Source organism: Hippopotamus amphibius, chromosome 8 (genome assembly GCF_030028045.1).
Source record: "Hippopotamus amphibius kiboko isolate mHipAmp2 chromosome 8, mHipAmp2.hap2, whole genome shotgun sequence".
Lineage (NCBI taxonomy): Eukaryota > Metazoa > Chordata > Mammalia > Artiodactyla > Hippopotamidae > Hippopotamus > Hippopotamus amphibius.
Genome location: NC_080193.1, coordinates 58,702,112 through 58,727,120, shown reverse-complemented (window position 1 = coordinate 58,727,120; position 25,009 = coordinate 58,702,112). Strand labels below are relative to the sequence as shown.

At 34.9% G+C, this 25,009-nt stretch overlaps 1 protein-coding gene across 1 annotated transcript in view; it reads left to right on the top strand.

Annotated features, from left to right (window-relative positions):
- LRP1B (LDL receptor related protein 1B) overlaps nt 1-25,009 on the top strand; it is a 1,778,947-nt gene that overhangs the window by 993,659 nt on the left and 760,279 nt on the right. Inside the window, exons 8-11 of the mRNA XM_057745031.1 lie at nt 9,286-9,508; nt 12,531-12,702; nt 15,905-16,048; nt 20,601-20,837. Of these exons, the coding sequence (XP_057601014.1) occupies nt 9,286-9,508; nt 12,531-12,702; nt 15,905-16,048; nt 20,601-20,837 (776 nt within the window). The remainder of the gene's footprint in view (nt 1-9,285; nt 9,509-12,530; nt 12,703-15,904; nt 16,049-20,600; nt 20,838-25,009) is intronic.

Here is a 25,009-nt window from a genome sequence, read left to right as displayed (position 1 = left end):
CAGATTTGTTCAGCAGTCCACAACTTCATGGATACTTACCTTAGCTGCTTCTGAGACAGCCATCTGTGTTATTTTGGCTCAGAAAAATGCCTTTATAAACCAATAGGACTTCCTTAAGTGTGGAAATTAGGTTATACATCTCTGCATATTTCAAAGAGCAACTTTTTGACATCAAATATATTACTGCAAATATTCTACTGTGCCACATGTATCAAGTATATTGAGCACAAGCTTTAGAGTACTGACATCCTGCATCCTGACCCCTGAAGGACTCCTAAGATAGCATTGCCCTTGGTCGTGAAAAGTAATATGCCCAAACTGTGAAATCCATTCTTCGTATTAAATGGAATGACACCTTGAGATCTTACAGACAGGCAGACTTCCTGAGAAAAATCTGAAGGCTCGATATATTCCATAAATATATTTTGTGAAAGTTGTTATAGTACTAGAATGCTGCTCTCTAATCATCCTTATTTCTACCCAATTAATTAACTGTTAAGTCCTGTTGGTGCAGACTCCAAAATGTTTCTTGAACCTCTCTCTTCTTTTCCATTTACCTCCTGTGCTAATGCCTATCTACCAAACTGGTATGTCCTTATCTAATCTCTCAAATTTTCAGTCCATCTTCCTCACAGGGGACAGTATTATATTCTTAAACTTCATGTTGATTATATAAATATTCTACTTTAAACAAAGAAACAAAAGTATTGCTACATTCTGCAAGTAGATGGTCTAAACCCCTTAAGACCAAATACATCCAAATGCTATATAATCTAGTATCCATAGGTAGGTGGAAATTAATATTGAGGAGATGCTGTTAAAAATGAAAATTGGCCAGACACAGGAATACTAAATCTTACAATGAACTAATATCACTACTTCCTGCAAGTTTTCCAAAGGGAATTATGTGCAAAAGAGGGCAATGCAATCAAACTGAGGCAAGGCATTAATTTATTATTAGCTAATTATTGGGCCCAAAGAAGAATTCCAGTGAGCTATGCTGGATAATGTGGAAAATCAACTTACTTTCATATACGAGAATGACCTTATACATATTTTTTGCCCTTTTAACATCATTTTAAGTCTGAGCTGTAAATTTTATTTTTTGATATAAAGAAGTCAGTCCAGAGCTTATATAGATACATGGAGAGAGAGAGAGAGGGAGAGAGAGAGAGAAACTTAATATGGGCACATCCATGGTTAGGTCGTGAACACACAATGCTGAATAAAGCAGACATGGCCTTTTTCCTCTTGGAGGTTATAGTCTACTGAGTAAATAGATCTTAAACTTATTATTGTGTGTGTGTGTATCTGTTTTATGCATTTAAATAAAGGGTGTGATAAAAAATACAGAATGCAATGAAATTATATCAGGCAGACCTAATTGATATTGGAAAAACAGGAAAGATCTTTCATAGAAGTTGACATTTAGTTGAAAACTAAAGCCAAGATAGGAATAGCATGGTAGAAATTACTTTCCATACTTGGGGACAGGATACGTGAAGTGGAGAAAGGAATAAAATGTGTAGATTGTTTAAGGCACTGAAAGATGCCCAAGGTATTAGAATTTTATAGAAGGATACTACTAGATGGCCAAGGTATTAAAAGTATATCACTAGATGAAGCTGGAGAGATAGGCAGAGACTAGATCATGTGACTGTTTGGGGCAATGTTAAGAATATGAGGTATTATTCTGATATCAGCAGCTGTAGAAGGGATTTATAATATATAATCCACCTCGAGGATAAGTGCTGTCAGTGATACAGCCTATTTGTGAGATCCTAAAAAAACAGGAGATGTTGCAAGATAAGAAAGAGTGATATTCTGGAATTAGTATATTGGAGAAGGCACTGATTTTACATCTGCTCCTGAGATTCTTGTTAGAAGCCCACCTTTTCAGTGACTGCTGGGAAAAGATGACCTCAAGAGATGCTAAGTTTCATTAAGTTTCAATAAAGGCAAAAAGTGGAAAGAACATTCAAAGTATAGTCTTAGGAAATTGGGGAGTAGTTTAAGAGGGCATATCAGAAGGGTTTGGGTAGGAAGAAAGGAGATTTTATCATTCCATAGATGTTAGGCTGTTCTGTACTTTGGGCAGAGACCTGCAATGAATAAGGGTGAGAATGTCGAAAACTTTTGTCTCAGATGTAGGTGGGTTTATAAGGTTTCAGTTACAGTCTGAGAATAACAGCTGCCCGGGAGTCAAAATGTTAGGCCCAGTATGTCATTACCTTTTAGGTGGTTAGATATGATAGTTGTAGTTTAAGTATAGCCATGGCTGATAGGCATGAACGAGTGAACGTAAACCAAATGTCAGACGATGTCAATCCAAGGAAAGAGGATTAGGTACTAATCCACTGTGTCCCAATCTATGGTAAATATTGATGAAATAGATATGTGATGAAGATAAAAATTAATAATAATAATGTGCAAATCTTTTATTCTCCACTTTTTTTCTCTCTCCCTTTTTACAATGGCCGATTTATTACCTGCAGAGTTAATTCCTAGCTCCCCAAATATGGAAAATGAAAAACAAATGGAAAGAAGCCTAAGAGACAAACTAGCTTAAAATAGTAAAAATATGAGTTAGAGGCAGTACCAGGGTAAGATGGGGATTGAGAGAGGCTGTATTTGAACTTGTGAGAAAGTTTAGCCAGCCTAGATTGGGAAAGGACATTTCAATATCTATGCCTTGAATAATATATTAAGTTTTTAAAAAATGAAGAAAGATGGTTTTAAAAAATTGTTGTCTATTATTAATATCCTTCTTCTCTGTGTTTCCATGGGAGATGGCAGGAAAAAATTTCAGATGCTTTCTATTTATATATTTATTTTATATTTTACATTTATGCCAAGTTGGGGTTATATGAGGGTTACATGTGAACATTATAAAATGATTGCTTTATATACAGGTAAGATTTCAGTATACATTTCCTAAGGCAGTGTGATTTTTGATTGTTCAAAATCTTCAGTGCAAGAGTTATCTGAATCTTAAAACAGAACATTAAACAATGTAGTGTTTTACTCATGGCATGTTGGCTTCCAAGTATAGAAACCCACTGAAGCCAGATCAAATGTATACAGATCTCCCAAGAGGATATGGAAACTCCTATGTGTTTACATAACTAAGAACGCAGGACTCCCAGGTCCTAGGGAATTCCTTGCCCAAGCACTACATGGTTCCTTCCATCCCATCTCTAGCTCATGACTCCCCTACTTCTATACTCAGGCTCTGGTATTCTTCCTCTCTCAACCCCCTCAAACCCTCCCCACCCATGTTAGCACAGCTGCCCACTAGGTGAGCTCCACACTGTTTGGTTTGGATTAGTGAGAGAAAGGATCTTAGTGATTCAGCTCAGCCTCTGATTTGGTTTCACTTGCATCACATGCCCCCGCCAGCCTCAGTATCTGTAACCAGGGGAGGGGTAATATTGGCACGTAGGGCTGCCCCTCTCAGGAACACTAACTGGGTGGAGCAGGTTTAGGTAAATAAGAATGTTAACTGAGTAAGACATGTTGACTGACATATCTAATACATTAAGACTTTTCACGGGATTATTAGTGGAATGTTTCCAGAATATAGAGTAGCCAGCTGAGAGCAGGAGTCTGTATGTCAAGTTTAATTTCTGCGTGTTTATGTATGAACTGAAAACCAACTGCAAGAGAGATTTTTCAAACAATGAAAGCAAAAACCCCAACCAAGTAAAATCAATAAATAACTGTCTTGAACAATCTTGGCCAGACATAGAAAATAGTTTATCTTCCACATCCCTTAAGTAGCAGGAGATAATAGAAACTGAATTTAAACTGCTTACTCCAAAGACTCATTATTCTTTAATATTCACAATTGCTTTTTAGAATTATAATGCTAAATATTTAATATTTCAACTTTAATTCAGAGTATACTTTAATTACTCGTTATAATGTGGAAAATTGCTTTCTTGTTCAATTTTTGTATACACAATGGAAGAAAAATTAAAGTTGTATTACTATTGATGCTATTTGGATAACAGTTATTTTTAAAACAAGACTGGGGGCTTCCTAGTTGGCGCAGTGGTTAAGAATCTGCCTGCCAATGCAGAGGTCACGGGTTCGATCCCAGCTCCAGGAAGATCCCACATGCCATGGAGCAACTAAGCCTGTGTATCAAAAAATAAATAAATAAAATAAAACAAGACTGAAAGATGAAGTTTCTAATGTAATCCTTGCTAAAAAAAAATACATATCATTTTCCTGAAATGTAAAGATATGAAGCTCTCTAATTTAACATATGATTAATAAATATGAAGGGTTTGCTAGGCCCTTATCAGAACAGTGATTTTTTTTTTAATTTAGCAATATATGGCCCTCTAGTTTTATGTCTCACTCCCTTCCCACGTATTTCATTTATTTTATTTATTTTTTTAAAGAACTTTTATTGAGATATAATTGACATACAATAAGCTGCATATATTTAAAGTGTACAATTTGATATATTTTTTTCTTATTAGTAATGTATATATGGCAATCCCACTCTCCCAATCATTTATTTCTTAACCAAAATCTTGTTGTGTAACCTCACTTTTAAGCAGTTAGAATGAATGATAGATAATTTCATTGTGAGAACTCTGAAAATTTCTAAATTCCATTATTAAAATGTCAGGGGTAAGAATGATGGCGCAAAACCAGGGTTGACTGTGAAGTTAAAGGATGCAGATAGGACTTTGATACGTTTAAATTCCTCTTTGCCCTTTCGGACAAAGTACGAAAGTATGGAAGAATCATTTTAAATGGGTATCAGTGGGAAAAGTAAGTCTTATTTTTATCAGCTAAGGAAAAAAATGCGTGTTATAAGACATCAGTACCTGTAACAATTGCTTTGCTTTAAACCATAGGGAAAATTGGGGCCATAACTCTGTAAGCACAGTGCTCTATCACTGTTGCTGAGTTGCTCCCTTTGTGACTTTTGATTTATGTCAGGCAAGTTTACCAACAGTACTCAAAGTTTCTTACTATCCCCAACTGTATAAAGAAGAAAACATACACGTGTAGTAAAATGGGGCTACTCATGTAATCAACAAAGATGGATAAAATCAGTTTCCCGTATTAGATGAGACAAGGAAGCCAAAATGAATAACTCCTATTGATTACAGCTGTCGAATTACAATTAACGAACTGGATGAATAATTAAAAATTTGAATGAAATGTACCTGTCCTTTATGAACTAATAGTTAAACATATCTTAGAGACAGTAGTGGAATGTTGTTTTATTTTAATTTTAATTTTTGTGTTGAATAGAATGACATTAAAAAATAAGTGAAGAACAAGAGAATAGCAATCTCAATTTAATTTCTTCTTTATTCTGGAGAATAAAAAATAATTGCTACTGCAGGAAAGAACAGGGAAAGAAAAAAATATCAGTATTGCAAATCTGAGGGAATGGGGCATAGGACTGATTTGGGAATGGTTTCCACCAACCACCATGAGTTTGACACACAGACTGCTACACTGGGGTCTCGGCTGTACTAGAAGCAGCAAAAGATACTTGGTTTCTGGTGGAAGGAGATGCTGAAAGGATGGCTGAGAACCCTGGAAATTAAGAGTTAAGTGTTCAGAAAACACTGAATAAGATGGAATAAATGAGATTTCAAACCACCATCTGTGCTTCTTTTTAGGGAATTTCTGGGATAAAGCATAGGCTTATCCGTTGGTTTCTAAGCCCAGAGGCAGAAACAATAAAGTACAAAGCTATTACATTTCAGTTCAAAAGGCATAACATAATCTAATTATGAGAAAAACCAGGCAAACTCAAGATAGGCATATTCTTCAAAACAACTTATGTTTACCCTGTGGAAATGGTAACGTCATGAACAACAAAGGAAGGCTGAAGAACTATTCAAGATTAAAGGAGTCCAGAGAGAAAAGACAATTGGTGCAATATATGATGCTGGATTGGATTCTAAATTAGAAAAAAATGGAATTTTTACTATATAAAACATGATTGGTCAATGGGCAAAATCTGAATAAAAACTATATTGTATCAGTGTTAAATGTAGTAATTTTGATAAGTGTACTGTGGTTATGCAGGAGAAGGCCCTGGTACTCAGGGAGATGCAGGTTGAAGTTTTAGATGAAGAGGGTCATCATGTCTACAATTTACTATCAAATGGTTCAGTTGGTACTAGGAATAGCCAGAGGACCAAAAGGTGAACAACGGGTGAATCTAGGTGAAGAGTATAGACATTCATTCTCCAATTCTTACAACTTTTCTGTAAGTTTAAAATTATTTCAAAACAATGATTTAAAAATAAAGACAAGACAAACATTTGTGTTATGGCTCTGACAATGGCTATCCCTGTGGACTTGGAACCTGTTTCATCTGTAAAATAGAAATAATCTGACCCTTCTATCTCACGGATAATTATTAGGATAGGTGAGACAGTGGGGTTCACAGAGCTCTATTTTCCTTTTTCTAAAACTTGGGCAAATATTTTATAGGAAAGAAAAGAGTGATTTTTTTCAACCCAGATACACTTAACATCACAAAAGAAATTTAGTTAGGTTTTAGACAATTAAAACTTTAGCTTTTGTTTATAATTGTAATATATCCATACCTCAATTAAAGAATGCCCTGGGAACGAAGCTTTTCTTTGTAACAATAGTAGATAATTTTAAACTAAAATTAAATAATACTAAAGCAAGCAAAGAAACATAATCATGTGACTGTGGGTGTTTATTGCTTGCAGGTTTATGGTCTTAGTACAATTATTCTGGAGAATGCTTCCATTTCTTGCATTTCAATTGTAAGTGAATGGAGCTCACCATAGTCATTATTCTGAAATCTGGGGAAGTTCATTTTGGTGTAAAGACCATCTTTTACATCTCCTAGACACTAGTTATTCCACTGTGTGCTGGGGGTACAGCGGCAAATTCTTTACTGTTTCTTTTAGCTCAGTGCCATTTCACATACCCGAAGTCCTCCTGTTCATTTGATTTTACAGTTCCATTCAAACAGCAAAATTTTGATGAATCATATATTTATACTTATTTTCATACTTTGGCTTCAGTTTATTCAGATGGAGAGTTACCTCACTGAGTTTTATTATGACCTGGAATAAGTATGAGAATCACTTGAATCATTCCTGCAATATAGGTCAGTATCACGGAAAGTCTTCCTGGACAAATAATTTACATTTTCCTGACCTCCTTCATTATTATCTAGTTCACTCTTCCTCCAAACTAAATGTCTCAAACAGAAGTACCAAAATCACTAGTATTTTAATAAATACAAAATTCAATGACATCTTCTTGATTTATATTCTTTTTTAAAATTTTTTTCTGTGAAGCGATTGACCCAGCCAGCCACTCCAATTCTTTATCATGGAACTTCTTTAAGGCCTCTGTAAGAGTCTATGTTATCTCTTTGACCATAACCTCTGATCTTACTTGGTCTTCTTTCTTCAATAGCAAGCCTCCAAGGTTCTTATCTTGGCACTCTTCTCCTTTTTTCCTTTTAAGATCACATCTAATTAAATCATCTCAAGGTGACTTGAGGGAAGTTCCCATCTCCAGGCTCATCTTTCCTCTTCAGCGCCATGTGGATAGTTGCAACCACCTGCTTCATATCACTGTCTATACATAGTCTATATATAACATGCTAAACATGGTGGGCCAGAGCCTCCAACTCTCTATCCCAAAGCCAGGCTACCTGCACACCAGCATCTATTCAGTTCTGTGAAATGGACCAGTCAGAAAAGGAAACTCTGAAAGGACAAGCATTCTGGTGTGAGGTGAGGAAGTAAGTTTCTTAGAATAGGAATAGTGGGCAGTGTTCTACAGTAAGGAAGAGGGAAACTGGGTAATCTTAATAATAACTTGAGATAACTTGATTAACACGTGAAGAAAGAGGAGATGAAAGATGGAAGCAGAAAGAGATAGTGATAGAGGTGAGAGAGAAAGAGAGACGGTATGAAATCATGAGCTAGTGCAGTGGAGGTCAGAGCATTTAGCATGACAGGAAAACAGCATCCTATGCACTTTTATTTGTTCTTCACTAGAATAGAAAGCTCTTCACCTGATTGGCATGTCACTTGAAAAATAATGTTTAACTTACTGTGATAAACTGATCTTTCAAGAATATTTTGGGAAATATATACTCATAATAAAATCTGGCTCACACCAGTATGTGATAATGTTTAAAAATTAGTCAAAGCCTCCCACAGCAGAAAGGGCTAAATTAAAGTTTAAATAATACTCCTTAGCTTGAAAGTTACCCCATACTGTTAGATGATGCAACAATGTTGAGAAAAGTAACTAAAAACTAATTCACAATTAAAATCAAATATTCTATATTCTAGGTAACCTTAATATTGATCAGTCGCTGGAAATCAGATTATTCTTGAGTGGTATTTAAGTCAAGGCAAGATGGTCTTCCATTTACAAATGTAATTTACTCTCATGAGTAGGTAATCTTGTTAAAATATTGTCAGGTTAATTGAAATTGATTTGTGTTTACTAAACATAGTGAATACTAATCAAATATTAGACACCGAAGTGTTGGAGGTGTTTAAACCTTTGACAGACGCTGCTAGTGCTTCCTAGAAGGATTTCTTGTCTCAGAGGTCAACATTGCTTTTCAGCCTTTTCTTCAAAAATATATAAAGAGAAAATGAAAAGAAATGGCCTGCATTTTCTTTATGAAATTTTATAAATTGGGAATATTTGGGAGGATTTGGGATTGGTTTGGGGGGGGATTATTTATATTTTATTTCCATCACTACGAATAGCACATTTACTTTTCCATCTGCTTAATTCCATTCCAGGTTTGCTATTCTCTACTACTCATAGCATCAGTGAGCTCCACATAATAGCTTTTATAGGAGACAGACATTACCAGGCAATTTGAAAAGCAGGTTGAAGATAAAGCCTGATAGCTCACATGCCATGGCCTGGTGACTTGGCTCACTTCTGAAGCTTATTCCAAATGGGCTCCACACATCTCCTGCGGTATATGTGTATCGGCTCTATGAAGCTTAAAGAAACATTTCCCCTAATACAAAAATAAACCCATCACAATCATTCGTTCTGGGGAAATTTTACAGTTGTTAGTTAACCTGCTCCCTCATGACCTGCAATATTCATTAGCAGATTTCTCTGTTTATGAGTGATATTATATGGAAATGGTTATGGGAAGCTAACAGATGTAACCACTGCAATAAATTAGAAGGAAAAGTTGTTTTTTACAGATGGTTCTATTGAATATGCTTCTCCCCCTGCCCACTTTAACATTTAGTTTTCTTTTAACAGAAAACTTTTCTTTACTGACTACGGGAACATGGCCAAAGTGGAGCGATGTGACATGGATGGGATGAACAGAACAAGGATAATTGATTCCAAGGCAGAGCAGCCAGCTGCACTGGCACTAGACCTAGTCAACAAACTGGTTTACTGGGTAGATCTTTACTTGGACTATGTGGAAGTAGTGGACTATCAAGGAAAAAACAGACATACTATCATCCAAGGCAGACAAGTAAGTATAATTTGGTTTGAAAATGCAGCTAAGGTAATAAAATAAATAGAATCATACTAGGAAGAAGGCTGAAAATTGCAATGTTGAAAATTTCTTATGAAGTCAAGCTGCAATAGGTCATAAAAATTGTGATGTGTTTGCTATATGGGAAAATGTTCTTTTCACAGTGTACTGTGTACTCCATAGTACGGAGTGAGGGGAGCTCTCTCTCCCTCCTTCCCTCTGTTAAAAAAAAACACACACACAAAACAGAAACTAACAGAAATAAATCGAAAACAACAAAACCAAAATGCTACAATAGTAAGAAGGAAAAGTATTAGAATCGGACAGATGTTATTACCAACGTACTAAAAAGTTATTTAAGTGGTTCATTTGTAAGAAACTGAACTATCATCTGTCCCATGTGGCATGAGAGAGATTTTTTATGCTAACAATGCAAATGCCGGCTCACAGAAGTATCATTATTATTTTAATAGGTTGGATTAAATTTTGTCTTCTGATGTATTCAAGTACTTTCTAAAATAAGAATTTTGTGAAAGGCACCAAGGTCAGAATTTTCCCCATCTGTGTAGTTTTTCCTTTGCTGAATTATAAGTTTTTGCAAATAACACTCAATAAGCACCTGAAGGAGATCTCCAAGTGGAAATAACCCTTATTCACTAGTTTACTTTTTAAATTCAATTTTGCTTCACTGATCTCACTAGTTTTACATGAGATTCTCATTCTATGGAGCAGAAACAAGTGACTCTCTTTGCTTTCTTTTGCAGTGCAAGGCACAAATATTCTGTAATTATCCTGTAAAGGTACTTTGCCTTTATAAGCTTTTAACAGTGAAACATTTTCACTTCCTTGGCAGATATACAAATGCACTAATCTGGGTGGTTAAAAAAAAAAGTGTCCTATATTAGAGGTGAGGCCTCTTATCTCTCTCTCACCTTTGACTGTCTTTAAAACCTTGATTTCTTTGGTAGTCTTTAGTTATGACCTTAGAGGACCTAGTCTCTAAAATGATTATGATGGACCTTCTTTTTACGTATATGTAATTAAAATTTTAAACCTTGAAATAAGAATGAGGAATTAAGATGATCTTCCCACGACTACTTTAAAAAGTTTTTTAATGTCTGAAGTTTTTAATTATCCTTTTGTCCCCCATTTCTATTGCCTGTGTTTTGCTGGTTCCCTGAGCATATGCTTAGTCGGCCACTAAGTAATCCAACACAGATAAAATTTTGTAAGTATTTGTCCTGTAGGCAGAATGATCTGTGCACCACACCAAGCTCCTCCCACCTCTGTCAGGGATATTGAGCAGAACAGGCAACAGGGTAGGTACTTTATGGTAAGCCAACCCTTCTGAAAGAAAGCAGGCAGCAGCCAGTAAGATTTGATCTTTACTGTGTGAACATGTTTTCTAAAACCCTCACCAGCTGCCACCTCTGCAGCCATGCTTTCTCTCCTGGTGTGGATTGGCAGTTATGTAGACAGCAGTGTGGGCAAGCAACAACTGCACACCTCCAGATGGCTGGCCCCTAACTTTGAGCAAAGCATACATGAAATAAATGGCAATTAATGGAAGACTTCAACTTGCTTGTAATTTTTACAGGAAAAAAAAGTATTGCTTAAATTAAAATTGGGTCATAGATATATTTAGTGAAGATGGTGTCAGTTATGTGGAAAATATTTTTAGTGAACACACACATGCCTCCCCCTACAAACGCTTAATGGGGAGAGACACTAACATTGAAAATGATTTTGGGGACTTTAACACAGAATGATCCTGCCCCTTAATTCCTATCTTTCATTTGTAGCCTAGACATGAAGAAATGAAATATGTCTAAAAACAACATGAAAAGCCAGTCTTCTTTTTAGTCAACATATCCTATGAGACGATCAGAAATAGTAATAAAGAATCGTGTAAGCTAGGAAGGTAGCAAATCAAATGCTTTTGCTCAGAGTGTAGAGCTAGCATGATTTCCTAGGTAGAAATTTTTGCGATTTTTTTCTATAAAAATTTTTTTACAGTCAAACCATACATATCTTCTCAAATTCTCTTAACTGCAAATCTATACTAAAAGTGTACTAGAAGTGCAATATAATGCTAAATATTACTGACAAATGCTTTTTCATCAAAATCTCTACCGCAAATCAATTGACATATCTACCATACCCTGGTCCAGCACCCTTTTAAATTGAGTATACTAGAAGGAATGCCCAAAGGCCATGTGCCTAGCATGTGCCTTTTTGTATGAGAAAATCAGTATACTCATTCTTCCTTTGCTTTACTGGAAGCTTACCATCAGTTCAAGAAGTCTATTCTTACCCACAGTCCCCAAGACCTGTGCCAAGGAGGAGAGATACACTGTTAACTGTGAAGTGTCATGGAGAGCAATACCCATTGTTATTTTCAAATCAGAGTTCTATTTTCCTTATGAGTAGGCTTTAGAAGGAATATAATTTCTGACCAGAATGCTGACATTTTATTTACAATTGTTCCAAATACATGATTTTGTTATTATTTTCCATGCTGGGGCTAGTATTAGTCTAAATGTAACCTGTATTTTTTTTTTTAAATGGGGTTTTCAAAGGTGCTTTCTCATCAGTCCTTTCACAGGCGAAGCCAGGCTTTTACAGATCCTGCATATCCATGACGATATGAATAAGTAGCCCACAAAAATATCGCGAATTGTATATAACAGTGCCATAAGCATATTATTGAATATGCTTGAAAGTTTTGTTCTCACTAGTCTTTGAAAAGTAGCTTCTGAACATGTTTTCTTAATGAAACATGAATAAAATTCTCTCCCATGCATTTGGAACTGCTTTATCCAGTACTGCATAATGTTTTATTCTCAGAGAAAAAATTTAAATTAGTGAAATGCTGAATTCTTTGAAAGAAAATAAATGATAATATGCTTGTGACTCTCCTACTATGGGAATTTTCCACAGTAGTAAGTACGAATCATTTTTTTCTTTCAAGTTGAAAGCAACATAATTAAAAATCATAGTTATTTTTGCCCTTTTATAGGTCAAACATCTTTACGGTATAACTGTATTTGAAGACTATTTGTATGCAACAAATTCTGATAACTTCAATATCATAAGGATAAACCGCTTTACTGGCACCGATATTCATTCATTAATTACAATGGAAAATGCTCGAGGAGTCCGAATCTATCAAAAAAGAACTCAACCAACAGGTAAGTTGCAAGACTTCCTCATAGCCTTTATAGTGGCAAACTGAATGGGGATATGGTCCTTGTGCCTTTTGTTTGGTGTTAAAGTGGGTGAGCCATAAATGCTCTGTTTTAAAAGCAAAAATGTACATGTCTGCATGATAAAATGGAATAGAGCTCCCAAGTCTAAATGACAAATTGTTCAGTTCCTAGTGAATCATTTCTACAACTATAGAATTGAAATGACGGCTAGATTTAGATTCAGGAAGGAACTTTCTCTCTTGATGTATATACACAGGAAACCCAGATGCTAAGATGTTAGGGAATTTTTTTTTATATCATTCTGGGAGACGTTTCAAATCAGGTGACTTTCTTGCAGTATATGTCGTTTTTATTGCAGTCACTGGGGTCTCTTGACTTAACATTCCAATCATTGCTTAACACATGTTAATTAAAAAATATTTTTCAAAGAGAAAACTACAGTATTTCTAAGTATTGCAAAAAAACACAAACATTATTTTGCATAGGTTAGTGATGCTTGTTCATTAATAGAATTTAGCTCAATCATGTGTAGAATAATGTAATGTACAAAAACTACCACCCAAATTTCCATCATCTTTTTGTGCTTCAAGTTAAAACTAATTTAGAATTATCTAACCATTAACGTAAATTCAGTTTAGGCAATGTATTGTTACACATGTGTTTACAGGAAATTCAAATTTGGAATTCTGTAGACAACCTTATTAGAGTTTTAGGATTTATTAATTCACCAGTTATTGATTAACCATTTACCATGTGCCAGGAACTATTCTACGTACATTGGGAATATAGCTGTGAATAAAACAGACCAAAACATTAATGCCTTTATGAGATTTGCATTGTTGTAAAGAAGACATAATTTTTTAAAAAAGTAAATTATTATTATATTAGAAGATAATAAGTGCTATGGAGAAAAATAAAGCAGATGAGTGTCAAGAGTAGTTTTCAATTTTATATTGAATGGTTAGAGGAGGTCACATTGGGAATGTAATATTGCATGAAGACTTCAAGTAATTAAAGGCGAGGGACAGGTAGAAAAATGAGCACACACAAAAACCGTGAGGAAGGGCGTACTTGGATTGTTCAGGGAGAGCAAGGAGACCTGTATGTCTGGAACAAAGTAAACAAAAGGAAGAGAAGTAGGCAATTAAGTTGAAGAAATGAAGGAGGACCTTAAAAAGCAGGGCCCGGCAGACAGTCGTAAAGACCTTTGCCTATGCTTTTAGTGAGATGGGCAGTCTTTAAGCAGAGGAGTCTCATAATGTGACCGACTTTTTAAAGGAATCAATATGGCTGCTATATTGACAATAAGCATTGGGAAACACGGGTAGAAGTTTAGAGATGATGGTGGATTGGATCAAGATGGTAGCAGTGAAGGTGGTGAAAAGTAGTTAGGCTTAGGATATATTTGAAGGTATAGTCAACAGGATTTCCTAATGGATTTGATATGGGTTATAAATGTAAAAAGAAGCAAGGATGATGGCAACTAGGCTGAGCAATGGGGATAATTGAGTTATTTTTGAGATTAGGAAAACTAAGTTTGGAGCAGATTGGGGGCAAAGAAGAAATATATAATTTTTACATGTTATTTTGAATGTCTATTGTAAAATTCAGGTGGAGATTTCAAGGAGGTATTTGAATATAAAAGTCTGGAGTTCAGGGGGAAGTCCAACCTGGACATAGCAATTTGAGAGTCATTGGCATATAGATGACATTTAAAGCCAGGAAATGAAAGTGATCACCAAGGAAGTAACTATAGATGGAGAAGAGAAAAGTTCCTAATAAAAGACACTGGGCACTCCAACAATAAGTCAAAGACCATAGAAGGAATCAAGAGAAGACAGAGGAAGCTTGTTAAATCCAGTTGGCCATTGGTTTTAGAGGCATGAAACTCACAGGGATCTGACAAGAGCAGTTTGTGGTGAAGAGAGTGTCCGGGTAGAACGGATCTGAGAAAGATAGGAAGGAAAGAAATTGTAGAAAATGAGCATGGATAACTTTGAGAAGTGTTGATATTAGGTGGAGCAGGGAAATGGGAAGCTAATTGAAGAATTGTTGTGGGAATTAAGGTTAAAAGTAGGATTTTTCTCCAAGATGCAGAAATAATGACACATTTCTATGCTGAAGGGCGTGATCTAATGGAGAGAGCAAAAGTAATGAAGAAAGTGAGAAACTGGAGAGTTGCTAGGTAGATGAGAAGAGATGTGATTTAGTACAGAAATGGACTGAGACTGGAAAATAAAAGCAACACTCCTGCAAAAATATAGTTAAACTACATTTCAGTTATGTTTTCATTTAGAGAATGAGGAATACAAAAAGAGCATAGCACAGTTTTCAGAAGCATGTAAGTTTCAATATTAAAAGAAAATTATCATATTTTCATCACAACTCCAAGTAAGTGGTGATCGAAAAGAAGTATACTTACAACAATGCACAAAATCTCACTGATATTATTCCCACTATGGCCTTTTCTTTTGACCTGTCTTTCTTTTTCTCATCTTCTCCGTATAGTACTTTTCCTATTTTTTGTTTCTTCTCCAGCTTTTACACTCGTGAAACATCCTTCTATCGCATAATCTCCACATGAAGACTCAGCCTTCTCCTTTTGACAGTTATAGTTACACACACACACACACACACACACTCACTTCATCTTGTGGACGAGTTCTCCAAATGGCAATAGACTCGAAATTGAAGAAAAAAATTTATCTTAGCACTTCTCAATAAAGGTAGTCACTGAATTACATTTATCCTAATTTAGGTGCCCATGTAATAGATTATTTTAGAGAAATCCTTTCTCTGTCTAACTACCTAACCTGGGATATTTTAACAGTATTTTTTTTTATCTGTCAGAAAAGTGTATTTTTTAAAAGTACAATAAGCATGTACCAAAAAATCATGTTACTTTTATTTTGCTTACATGTCAGCAGTTTAGGCTAATATAAAAGCATTTTGTCTTCTCAGACTTTTTTAAAAGGTAGCCTTAGGAGGATTTTGGCAAATCCCTACCTACCTTTTCTTTTTGGGGTGTAACCTCTCTTCCAATTGATTATGATATGAAATAATTGGGTATGCGGATTTTTGCTAGGATTCCCTCTTCTTGCACTGTCAAAGTTTCAGCATACCAATGCACATAATTATCTTGTCTTTGGAGAATTTCAGGCATGCTGTTTTTCATTTGTTGTAGTCAGAAGTCATGCGTGTGAAGTGGATCCATACGGAATGCCAGGGGGATGCTCACACATCTGTCTGCTCAGCAGCAGCTACAAAACACGGACCTGTCGCTGCAGGATGGGCTTCAACTTGGGAAGTGATGGCAGGTCATGCAAAAGTATGTTATTGAAAATCAAACATTTGCCAGCAGCTAATGTTTCAGAATAGGGTTCTTAGTATTAATTAGGAGCATCAAAGTCAGTTATAACATGAGACATCGTCAGGTCAAATTTGCCTGTGAATGTGCACCAGCCATTTTTCTCAAAATCGGTATTTAGATTTTGGTTTTTTTTGTTTTGTTTTTTTTTTCTTCTTTTGTATGTATGTGATAATGTGAATGAGAAACTATGTGGGCTATGCAGTCACTAAATTTATGGATCTTTGGAAAACATACTTTAGGGAAGATTTTTAGAAAGATCCTTGCCTTAATTCCCTAAAGAATGTTTGTGATCTAATGAGCCTGAATCATTGGTTAACCAGATTTTCTCTTTTCTGAACCAAGATGCTGCTTCTGGTAATAGATGTGTTTAGTCCAACAAAAATCCACATAAAGTAATACTTCACCTTATCCAGCATTGGGGGGGTGAATTTCATTATCTCATTTTCCAAGTAATTGGAGCTATGCTAATTAAATATCAATCTCTTTAACAGTTTTGTTGAAAAGTTTTCTAGTAGTTAGACATCTTCGTTTTATTTTTTGAAATACACTAAAATAATTTAGTTGTTCTTTATTTAAGTAAGCTAATAAATCTTTTTTCACACATAATTTTTTTTGTTTTAATTTTTACACAAAAATTAAGTTCTTTACTCAGGGTCTTCATAATCAGATGAAGTATTAATGGCCCTCATAGAAGTGCTGTCCATGTGGAGACGGTGGTTTTTAAATGTCCAGAAAATAGTATAATTTTTAAGATTATGATGACTGCTTTTTACAGTGTATATTTTGTCTCCCTTACTTCATGGGCTTTTATTTCTGTCTGTGCTCCCTCTCAGGTCACTGTCCTGCATCTCTTTTTTTTGCTTTCTTGTCATATGCTTGCTGAGGGAAGACTATGAAATGAGACCACTAAATTTGTTATAATTTTAAGTCTAAGTGGTTAGAATTCATAGTACAAATACTTTTAAATTGAGAACACAAGAGTTTAACTGTGATAAAATATGTGCATTTAGTACTTTTTCTTATATCTCACCTTGTATCAAATGCTAGAAATATAGAGATACCAACTTTGATGTTCAAGAAATCCTCTGGATAATTGAGGGCTTTGTGTCAGAAGTTTCAAGATAAGGGAAGTTGTATGTGTGTATAACCAGCCTTTAAACTGCTCTGGTTACCACTTGGGAAATGATGGCATGTCATGCAAAAATACATTCGTGCACATTTATGCATGTATATGTACGTGTGTGTATACATGTATATACACACACATATATAGATATATACATATACACACACACACACATATATAGATATATATACATATACACACACATGTTTGGGGGAAGAACATAAGATCAGAGTTGCATAAACTTAATCATCCCCAATGTGGTGATCAATCAGGGTACATTTACATTTAAATTAGCAGAAACAATTCTAGCTATTTTAAGCAGAGGGGATCAAACTCAAAGAGGTACTTATAAAATCATTGAGAAGCTTGAAGCAGCAGCTTCTAGACTGGGTCTTTGGAACTTTCCTCAAAACCATCGCAAACTAGCCTGGCTGAAGCTGGAACACCTACCACAACCAGAAGTTAGGGCATCGGGAAGCCATGAATGGCAATGGTGACTTCAAAAACACATCATTTTAGCTGAGATCTAGGGATTAGGAAGTTTGCACCAAAACTGTTAGCTCCAGAAATAACATGTCATTCTGGAAAACACAACACAACACAACAAAAAGACACCCTCTTCCTTGCCTCTTGTTGTACAAAAAGGAAGAAGATTGATGTGGAAAAATTCAGTTTCTCCATTAGATGCATACCAGCAGAAGCAACAAAAGGTGGTCTCATTTCTATTTTCCAGATTTAAGCTAGTACATCTGATTTTAGGTACTTAAATCAAAACTAGGGCCATGGCTATATCAGTGTCTGTGAAATGTAGTTTTTAGTTTTCAATTATCATAGAATAGGAAAACAGATTAGAAGAAACTTTAGGTACCGAATGATTGAAAAAAGTGACAGTAAAACAATGGGAAAACAGTTACCATTCTTATTTAAAATAATGCATACACACACACACACACACACACACACACACACACACACACATTAAAACAACGAAGTACCAGTTTTACCAATTACCAATTAAAGCATCAATTAAAAATACAAGCAAAAGTGAATGTTAGCAAGAACAGATATTATGAAACCAGTGTTCTTATGCATTGCCAATAGAACTGGAAATGGATACCACTATTAGAAAGACACTTGATAACACACACAAAACTGACATACAATAGACACAAAGCTGATAACATCCTTTAACAAGGTATCCCACTTTTGACTAAAGAAATCCATTGTAAATGTAAGTATAATAACAAAAATCCAGAAACAATCCAAATATCCTATAAAGGTAAGTAGCTGACCATATTACGTTGCCTCTCTAGCAGGAAACATGATGCTGCCATCCAAAAAGATGTTTTGAAGACCTTTTAGTGACACAACAAAATATTGTTAAATGTTTAAAAGTTAAGTACTAATATGCATATCTAAGATTCCAGTTTTTAAAAGGACAAAAGTATCTAAGCATATACCACTGGTAGGACGTGCTCAGGAATGTGAATCTTCAAATGAATATACTCTGCTTTTAAATAATGTAAGATAATATTTTTAAAGAAAATAAAAAGTAGGTAGACACTAAGTGACTGTGAGGGTAATGAGAAAGGGGGATGTTACTGTTCCTTACCCAGTAATTCCATTTCTGGAAATGTATACTAAGAGATCATCTAACAAAATGTATAAAATGCTACGTTGGAAAAACGCCTATCTCAGTGTTATTATAGTAACGGAAAGATAAAACTAACTGGGGAATAATTTGGCGAATTATATATTACGCTGATCTTACTGAAAGAATGTAAGACAAAAATAATGGGTCAACAGAATATAATTTTAATGCTAAGATTTAGTAATAAAAACAGAATACGACAGTGCATCCTCTTCCACATTAGTGTGTTAGAAAAATAGCTAGGTAAATTAAATTTGAAATAGTCACAGAAAGAAATATGACACAGCAGAGAAAATGAATGAATAATAACTACAACAACCATTGATGAATATCAAGTATGTAATAAGAATAAAATTAACTCACAGCATACATGCAATTCAAACATGCAAAATTAAGCAATCTACTGTTGGGAAATACAAATAGCATATGTGCCAAAACTTCAAAAAAATACATAATAAACACAATAGCCATATTATTGGTGTATATAACCAAAGATATTGGATGTCTCTGGGATGCAAGGGAGGTGGGTTTAGGGCACGTGTGTGCGTTTGAATATTCTGGAAATATTCTAAGATCTATGCTAGGTACATGAGATCTGTTTTTATTTTTATTCTTTAAATGTTAAAATTTTATAAATATACATATATATATTTAATATTAATGAACACTCATTTTAAAAGAAAACAAGAGAAAGAAAATCTATAAAATGATTATATAGTTTGTATTGAGGGTGTTGAGTTTATGAGTAATTACTTCTTTTCTTCTTTTTTTTTCCTCCAAATTTTATAATGTAATTATTTTAATTTACTAAGAATCTCACTATGGTATGGTTATCCATATATAATAGTCATATGTATCCCCAGTTTTATAAATAAAACCAATATGTTTTCCTTTCTGTATGAAGTATTCCCTTCAAAATTATATATATTAAACTAAGTATAATGTGCCCTAGCAATAGGAGAGCCTTGCATGTAGTTTCATATAAAAGTCTGAAGGAGTTCATTCATTCTGTAGAAGAAGCTTCCTTGATTCTGGCGTTTTAACCCAGGACTCAATTTTTTGTTTTGTTTAGTTTTTGATAAGGGCTGTATTGTACATCAGAGTTTCTGGCAGACAGCATCAGCCTCTAACGTTCTAATTAATATATGAAGAAAGAAGTGACGCTGTAACTGGCATTAGATTTCACTTCTTTATAAAAAAAATCACACATTTATACAAACAAATATATTCACATGCAAGTTATGTGATACTGCGTGATTCTTTTTGTTTGCCTTAGTCTGTAGATGCAAACTCTGATGGGGGGGCAGTATTTTGAATATTCTGAAGTTTTTAGCATTGATCAAAGATAATGAATGCTACAGTTAGTATCTGCAGATGTGTTAGAAAGATTGTCACGAATTGTAATATTAAATGTCTGGGATGTTTTAATAAATGTCCATTTTACCATTACAAGTTATCCAATGATCTGTCATTTTTTGCACTATAGACAGTTACAAACAAAAGAATAATTAACTAAATATAACCTATTCACTGAAGTAATTTCTGTTTTAATTAAAGTAATGCAATTAGCTGGCCTTCTTGCATCGAGATACATTTGGCATATTTTAGGGTTTAATTTTTGGTATTGAATTTAAAAAACGCTAATTGTGCCAGTTAATTAAACAGTGGCATTATGCAGTGTAAAAGAGATTAGGCAGCATCGGTTGTTTATGTTTGTAATCTTTCTTCTGCAGGACCGAAGAATGAGTTGTTTCTCTTTTATGGGAAAGGACGCCCAGGAATTGTTAGAGGAATGGACTTGAATACCAAGATAGCTGATGAATACATGATCCCCATAGAAAATCTGGTAAATCCTCGTGCTTTAGATTTTCATGCAGAAACCAATTATATCTACTTTGCTGACACCACCAGTTTCCTGATTGGCCGGCAGAAGATAGACGGCACAGAGCGAGAAACCATCCTGAAAGATGGTAAGTGACAATGTCTAGCATTGATATCAAACTGCCTGGAGAGGAAGCATTTTAAAAGGATAAATCCAATGTATGTCAAACTAACTTTAACCAGAACCCAAATTACTGTTGATTTTTAAGTATTTGTGAATTACATTTTCTGCAGTAACTTTATTTCTACATATTCCAAATACCAGCTTATTAAAACCTTCATTATAAAATTGAACTTTCAGTTGTCCACTACAGGAATTAAACTGAGTTATCCACTTTCATGGAAAATGAAGACATACGATTATATGTTTACAGTGCTGTATGGTAGAACATAAGATTTAACATGACATTGGAGACTTTTATAATACTTCGTTCTCACTAGATTATTGGTCATGTCACTCAAAGTGCGTTAAAAATATCAATGTCCCCACTGTCATCACAATTCTTATATTTTTTTTTTTTACTTTATAAGACATTACAGTTGAGTTCTTTAGAGTGACCCTCAAAATAGCAATATCTACAGAGAAACTTTGTTTATATCTGTTTTTGTTTACAAGTACATGTTATTGTATACAATATGTAAACATAAATGCATATACTTTATTAAAATCAGTTGAGTTTCATAAATTACTTGGCTTACAATAACCAATCAATAATGAAATAATATAACTTTGGTATAGTAGAAAGCATCTTTAATAATCAAGCAAACTGAATCTTCAACTGGCTGCTAGTCACTTTTAGGTATGTTACTAATGATTCTGGACCTCAATTTCCTCATATATACAGTTTGCTTACTTCTCAAATGTTTAAAAAATTCTTGATTTAGGGACATTAATTGTATGCTTATTATATGAAGGATACTATGCTAGCTATCATAGGAGATAAAAAAAAATGTTAGGAAATGGCTACTGCCTTCAAGGAGTTTATAATCTACCTTTGGAGATAATATAAACTTCCCCAAAATATAAAAAAAAAAAAAGCTCTGCAGCATTTAATTATTTTATTTTATTTTTGGGGGGGTTGCATTGGGTCTTCGTTGCTGCATGTGGGCTTTTCTCTAGTTGGGGCAAGCAGAGGCTAATCTTTGTTGCAGTGTGCAGGCTTCTCATTGTGGTGGCTTCTCTTGTTGTGGAGCACAGGCTCTAGGTGCGCAGGCTTTGGTAGTTGTGGCGCACAGGCTTAGTTGCTCCAAGGGATGTGAGATCTTCCCAGACCAGGGATAGAACCCATGTCCCCTGCATTGGCAGGCAGATTCTTAACCACTTTGCCACCAGGGAAGTCCCTGCAGCATTTAATTTAATAAGCTCAAAGCTGGCCCAAAGAAATATATGATTAATAGAGAATGTCTGTGTAATAAGAATACACAGAAAAGAGATATCTTTGTGTTGGGATTCTCAAAGAACTTTTTGTGAAGAAGTTGGTATTTGGACTAGATCTTAAAGTAAGAAAATTAAAGGGAAAGGGAGACTACTTCAGCACCAGGAATTCCATGAGAAAACAAAACAAAACACCAAAAAGCACATGCTCCAGAAAGAGGATGAGAGGAACATTAAGTGGGTCGCTCCTGGAGGTTTAGTTTACACGTAATCTTGGCAGAGGAGCTGTGAGTCCCAGAAGGTGGTGAAATCAGAGGCCTTAAATGTGAGGTGAAGGGGCTTGGATAAAATCCTGAAGGGGGATAGGAAATGCTTTTGGGCCAAAGAATCATGTGAATAAAAAGATATTTTAGGAGAATCAGTCTGGTGGTGGAGTACAGAGCGAATGAAAGAGAGGAAGCAGAGAAATGGGCTGAAATTATTTACAGCAGGAGTGGTAATGCATGATGGTCTCTCCTGTCTTTTAGAAGGATTAGGGGCAGCATAAGAAGATTATTCATTCAAATCAGGTTCACTTTAAATCGAACCTTTAATGATAAAAATACACCTTCCACAAGCGACAAGTGAAGTGCTAAAATGAAAAATGTCCCTGTTTTTGTCTTTTTTTTAAATAGCTTACTGATTAAGCAATATAAATCCACCATGACTTAGCCACCTAAGGAGTGTCTAATTAGAGTTAAGATTTTTACTCTAAATTGGATGAGGCAGAGGCTGTCTGCCTACTTTTCTCTGTAATGCAATAACAGATGATAGGAGCTTGACAATTTTAGCAGGACAATGAACTTGCATATTCTAAGTAGATGCATTTAGATCGCTCCAATTTTGACCTAGACATTTTCAAGAGGGACTGAAACGTAATATAGAGGATTCTTGGTTTCTTTTCAAAGAGTGTAAGTTCCTGTGCTGTGACTGAATGTTCCAGCTAATAATCCTAACTTTGACAACTATATCTTATCATTGACATTGGGATTCTTTGCATTCTACCACAGAGACAGAGGTCAAGTGTAATAGCTGCTTGGCTGCCAGGCATGTCTGTACAGTGTTGCTTTGGTGGTAGGAAGGTTATGAAAACATTTTGTCGATTTTCACACCTGAAATATATTTAACATTTTGATAATCCTCTACAAAGGACAATTTAATGTTTTTTTATTAGTTTACCTTGCTTCTTACCAGTAAGGAGAACAATAAAAGACATTATGCTCTGAGATTAACATGTCAAAACAACTTGTGATTCTTGGGATCAAAGGAATTAAGTTCTGTGTGTATTCATTCATTTAACTAGGCAACCGACTAACCTAAAGACTGAGAGGTAATGCTTGGTTTGACAAATGATTTTGTAAGGTTAGTAGAAATTCTGAATCTTAGATAAATTTGCATAGTTTAGTAGCCTAGTTTAGTTTAGTAAGCTTAGTAGAAATTCTGAATCTTGGATAAATTTATATAGTTTGAAGTACAAGGCTTAACAGTTTGGCTGTTTTTACATAAATACCTTGAACATATTCTTTACAAGCTCAGATCCTTTCTATATAGAAAAAAACAGAATTTTAAAAAAAGACCCATCTCTATTCGTTCATTTTGGGTTTTTTTTCTTAGAATTTTATTGCAAACTTCCTAAATGTGATATATCTCATAGTCTTTGTGTAATATTGTGGGCTAAAACAGTACATAGTTAAATAAATAAGAAAAGAAAATTGTCCATTTGAGGTACTTACATATATCTCAATAATTATGGAAAATATCTATGAAATGAAGATATATTAGTGATTTAATAAAAATAGACTTCTATAAGGTCAAAACATTTACCAGTCTTTATTTTGTTTTAGTCTTCAGAATTTTTGCCAAAATTCTGATAAAATGTATACTCTTAATTTCTTTTAATTAATTACTTTTTTCTATTTGTCCAGTCAATAAATTTGTCCAGTCATTGAATGCCTTCTCTGAGCCAGATTCTCCTCTAGCTGATGGGAATGCTACCGTAAATAGGACAAAGCTTCATATTTAGTTTACATCCAAATAGTGAAAAATAGATAATAAACAAACATAAGTGAACAAGATAATGATAAGTGCTCTTAAAAAAATGAAAGAAGATATCAACAGGAAGCAAAAATAGACTAAGTGGACAGATAATTGAAATTAGTCATTCTGTTACCGAATTAGGTCTTATGATCCCCCACTTGCACCCTAGCCTGGCTGAGCCCCCTGCCTGAGCAGGGAAGATTCTTTTTCCATTTGGGTTTGCACAGCCAAAAATGCAACTGTAGCTGAGACTGAAGCAGCACAATCATTATTCAAAGGCCAGCGAATCTCCGGAGAAGTGGGATCTTAATCACAAATCAACTTCTTGCCCAGGGGACTGACTATTAAGGCAAGATTTTAAGGGCAAGGCTAATCAGGGGTAAGTGTACGCACTGGTTTTCTGGAAATAGGTGGCTTCTACCTGGAACTGGGGTGTCACCTCTTTTCTGTCCTTTTATGGTCCTTTGGCATCTGGGTCACAAGCAAGTCAAACCATCATGGGCAGACAGAGGTCTTACTATTACAGTGAGATGGTAATAAGGTGCAGGGTGACATTTGTCCCACTTTTGAAGTTGAACCAGCTTGCACCAGTTTTCTTATAGTGAAACTCTTGTTGCTGTGCTGTGAACACAGCTAGAGGGTATGCTTAGTTGTGGTTTTCTGAAAATTTACCTGGAGGGAGAGCCAGGGGTATGATTCTGGGACAATAGCCTTGGTAACAATTCTTGCAGACAAAATTGTTACACTCTCTAAGAGAACAAAATAGATGCTCTTTATAAGATTGAATTCATGTTTATTCTTGGATGTCTT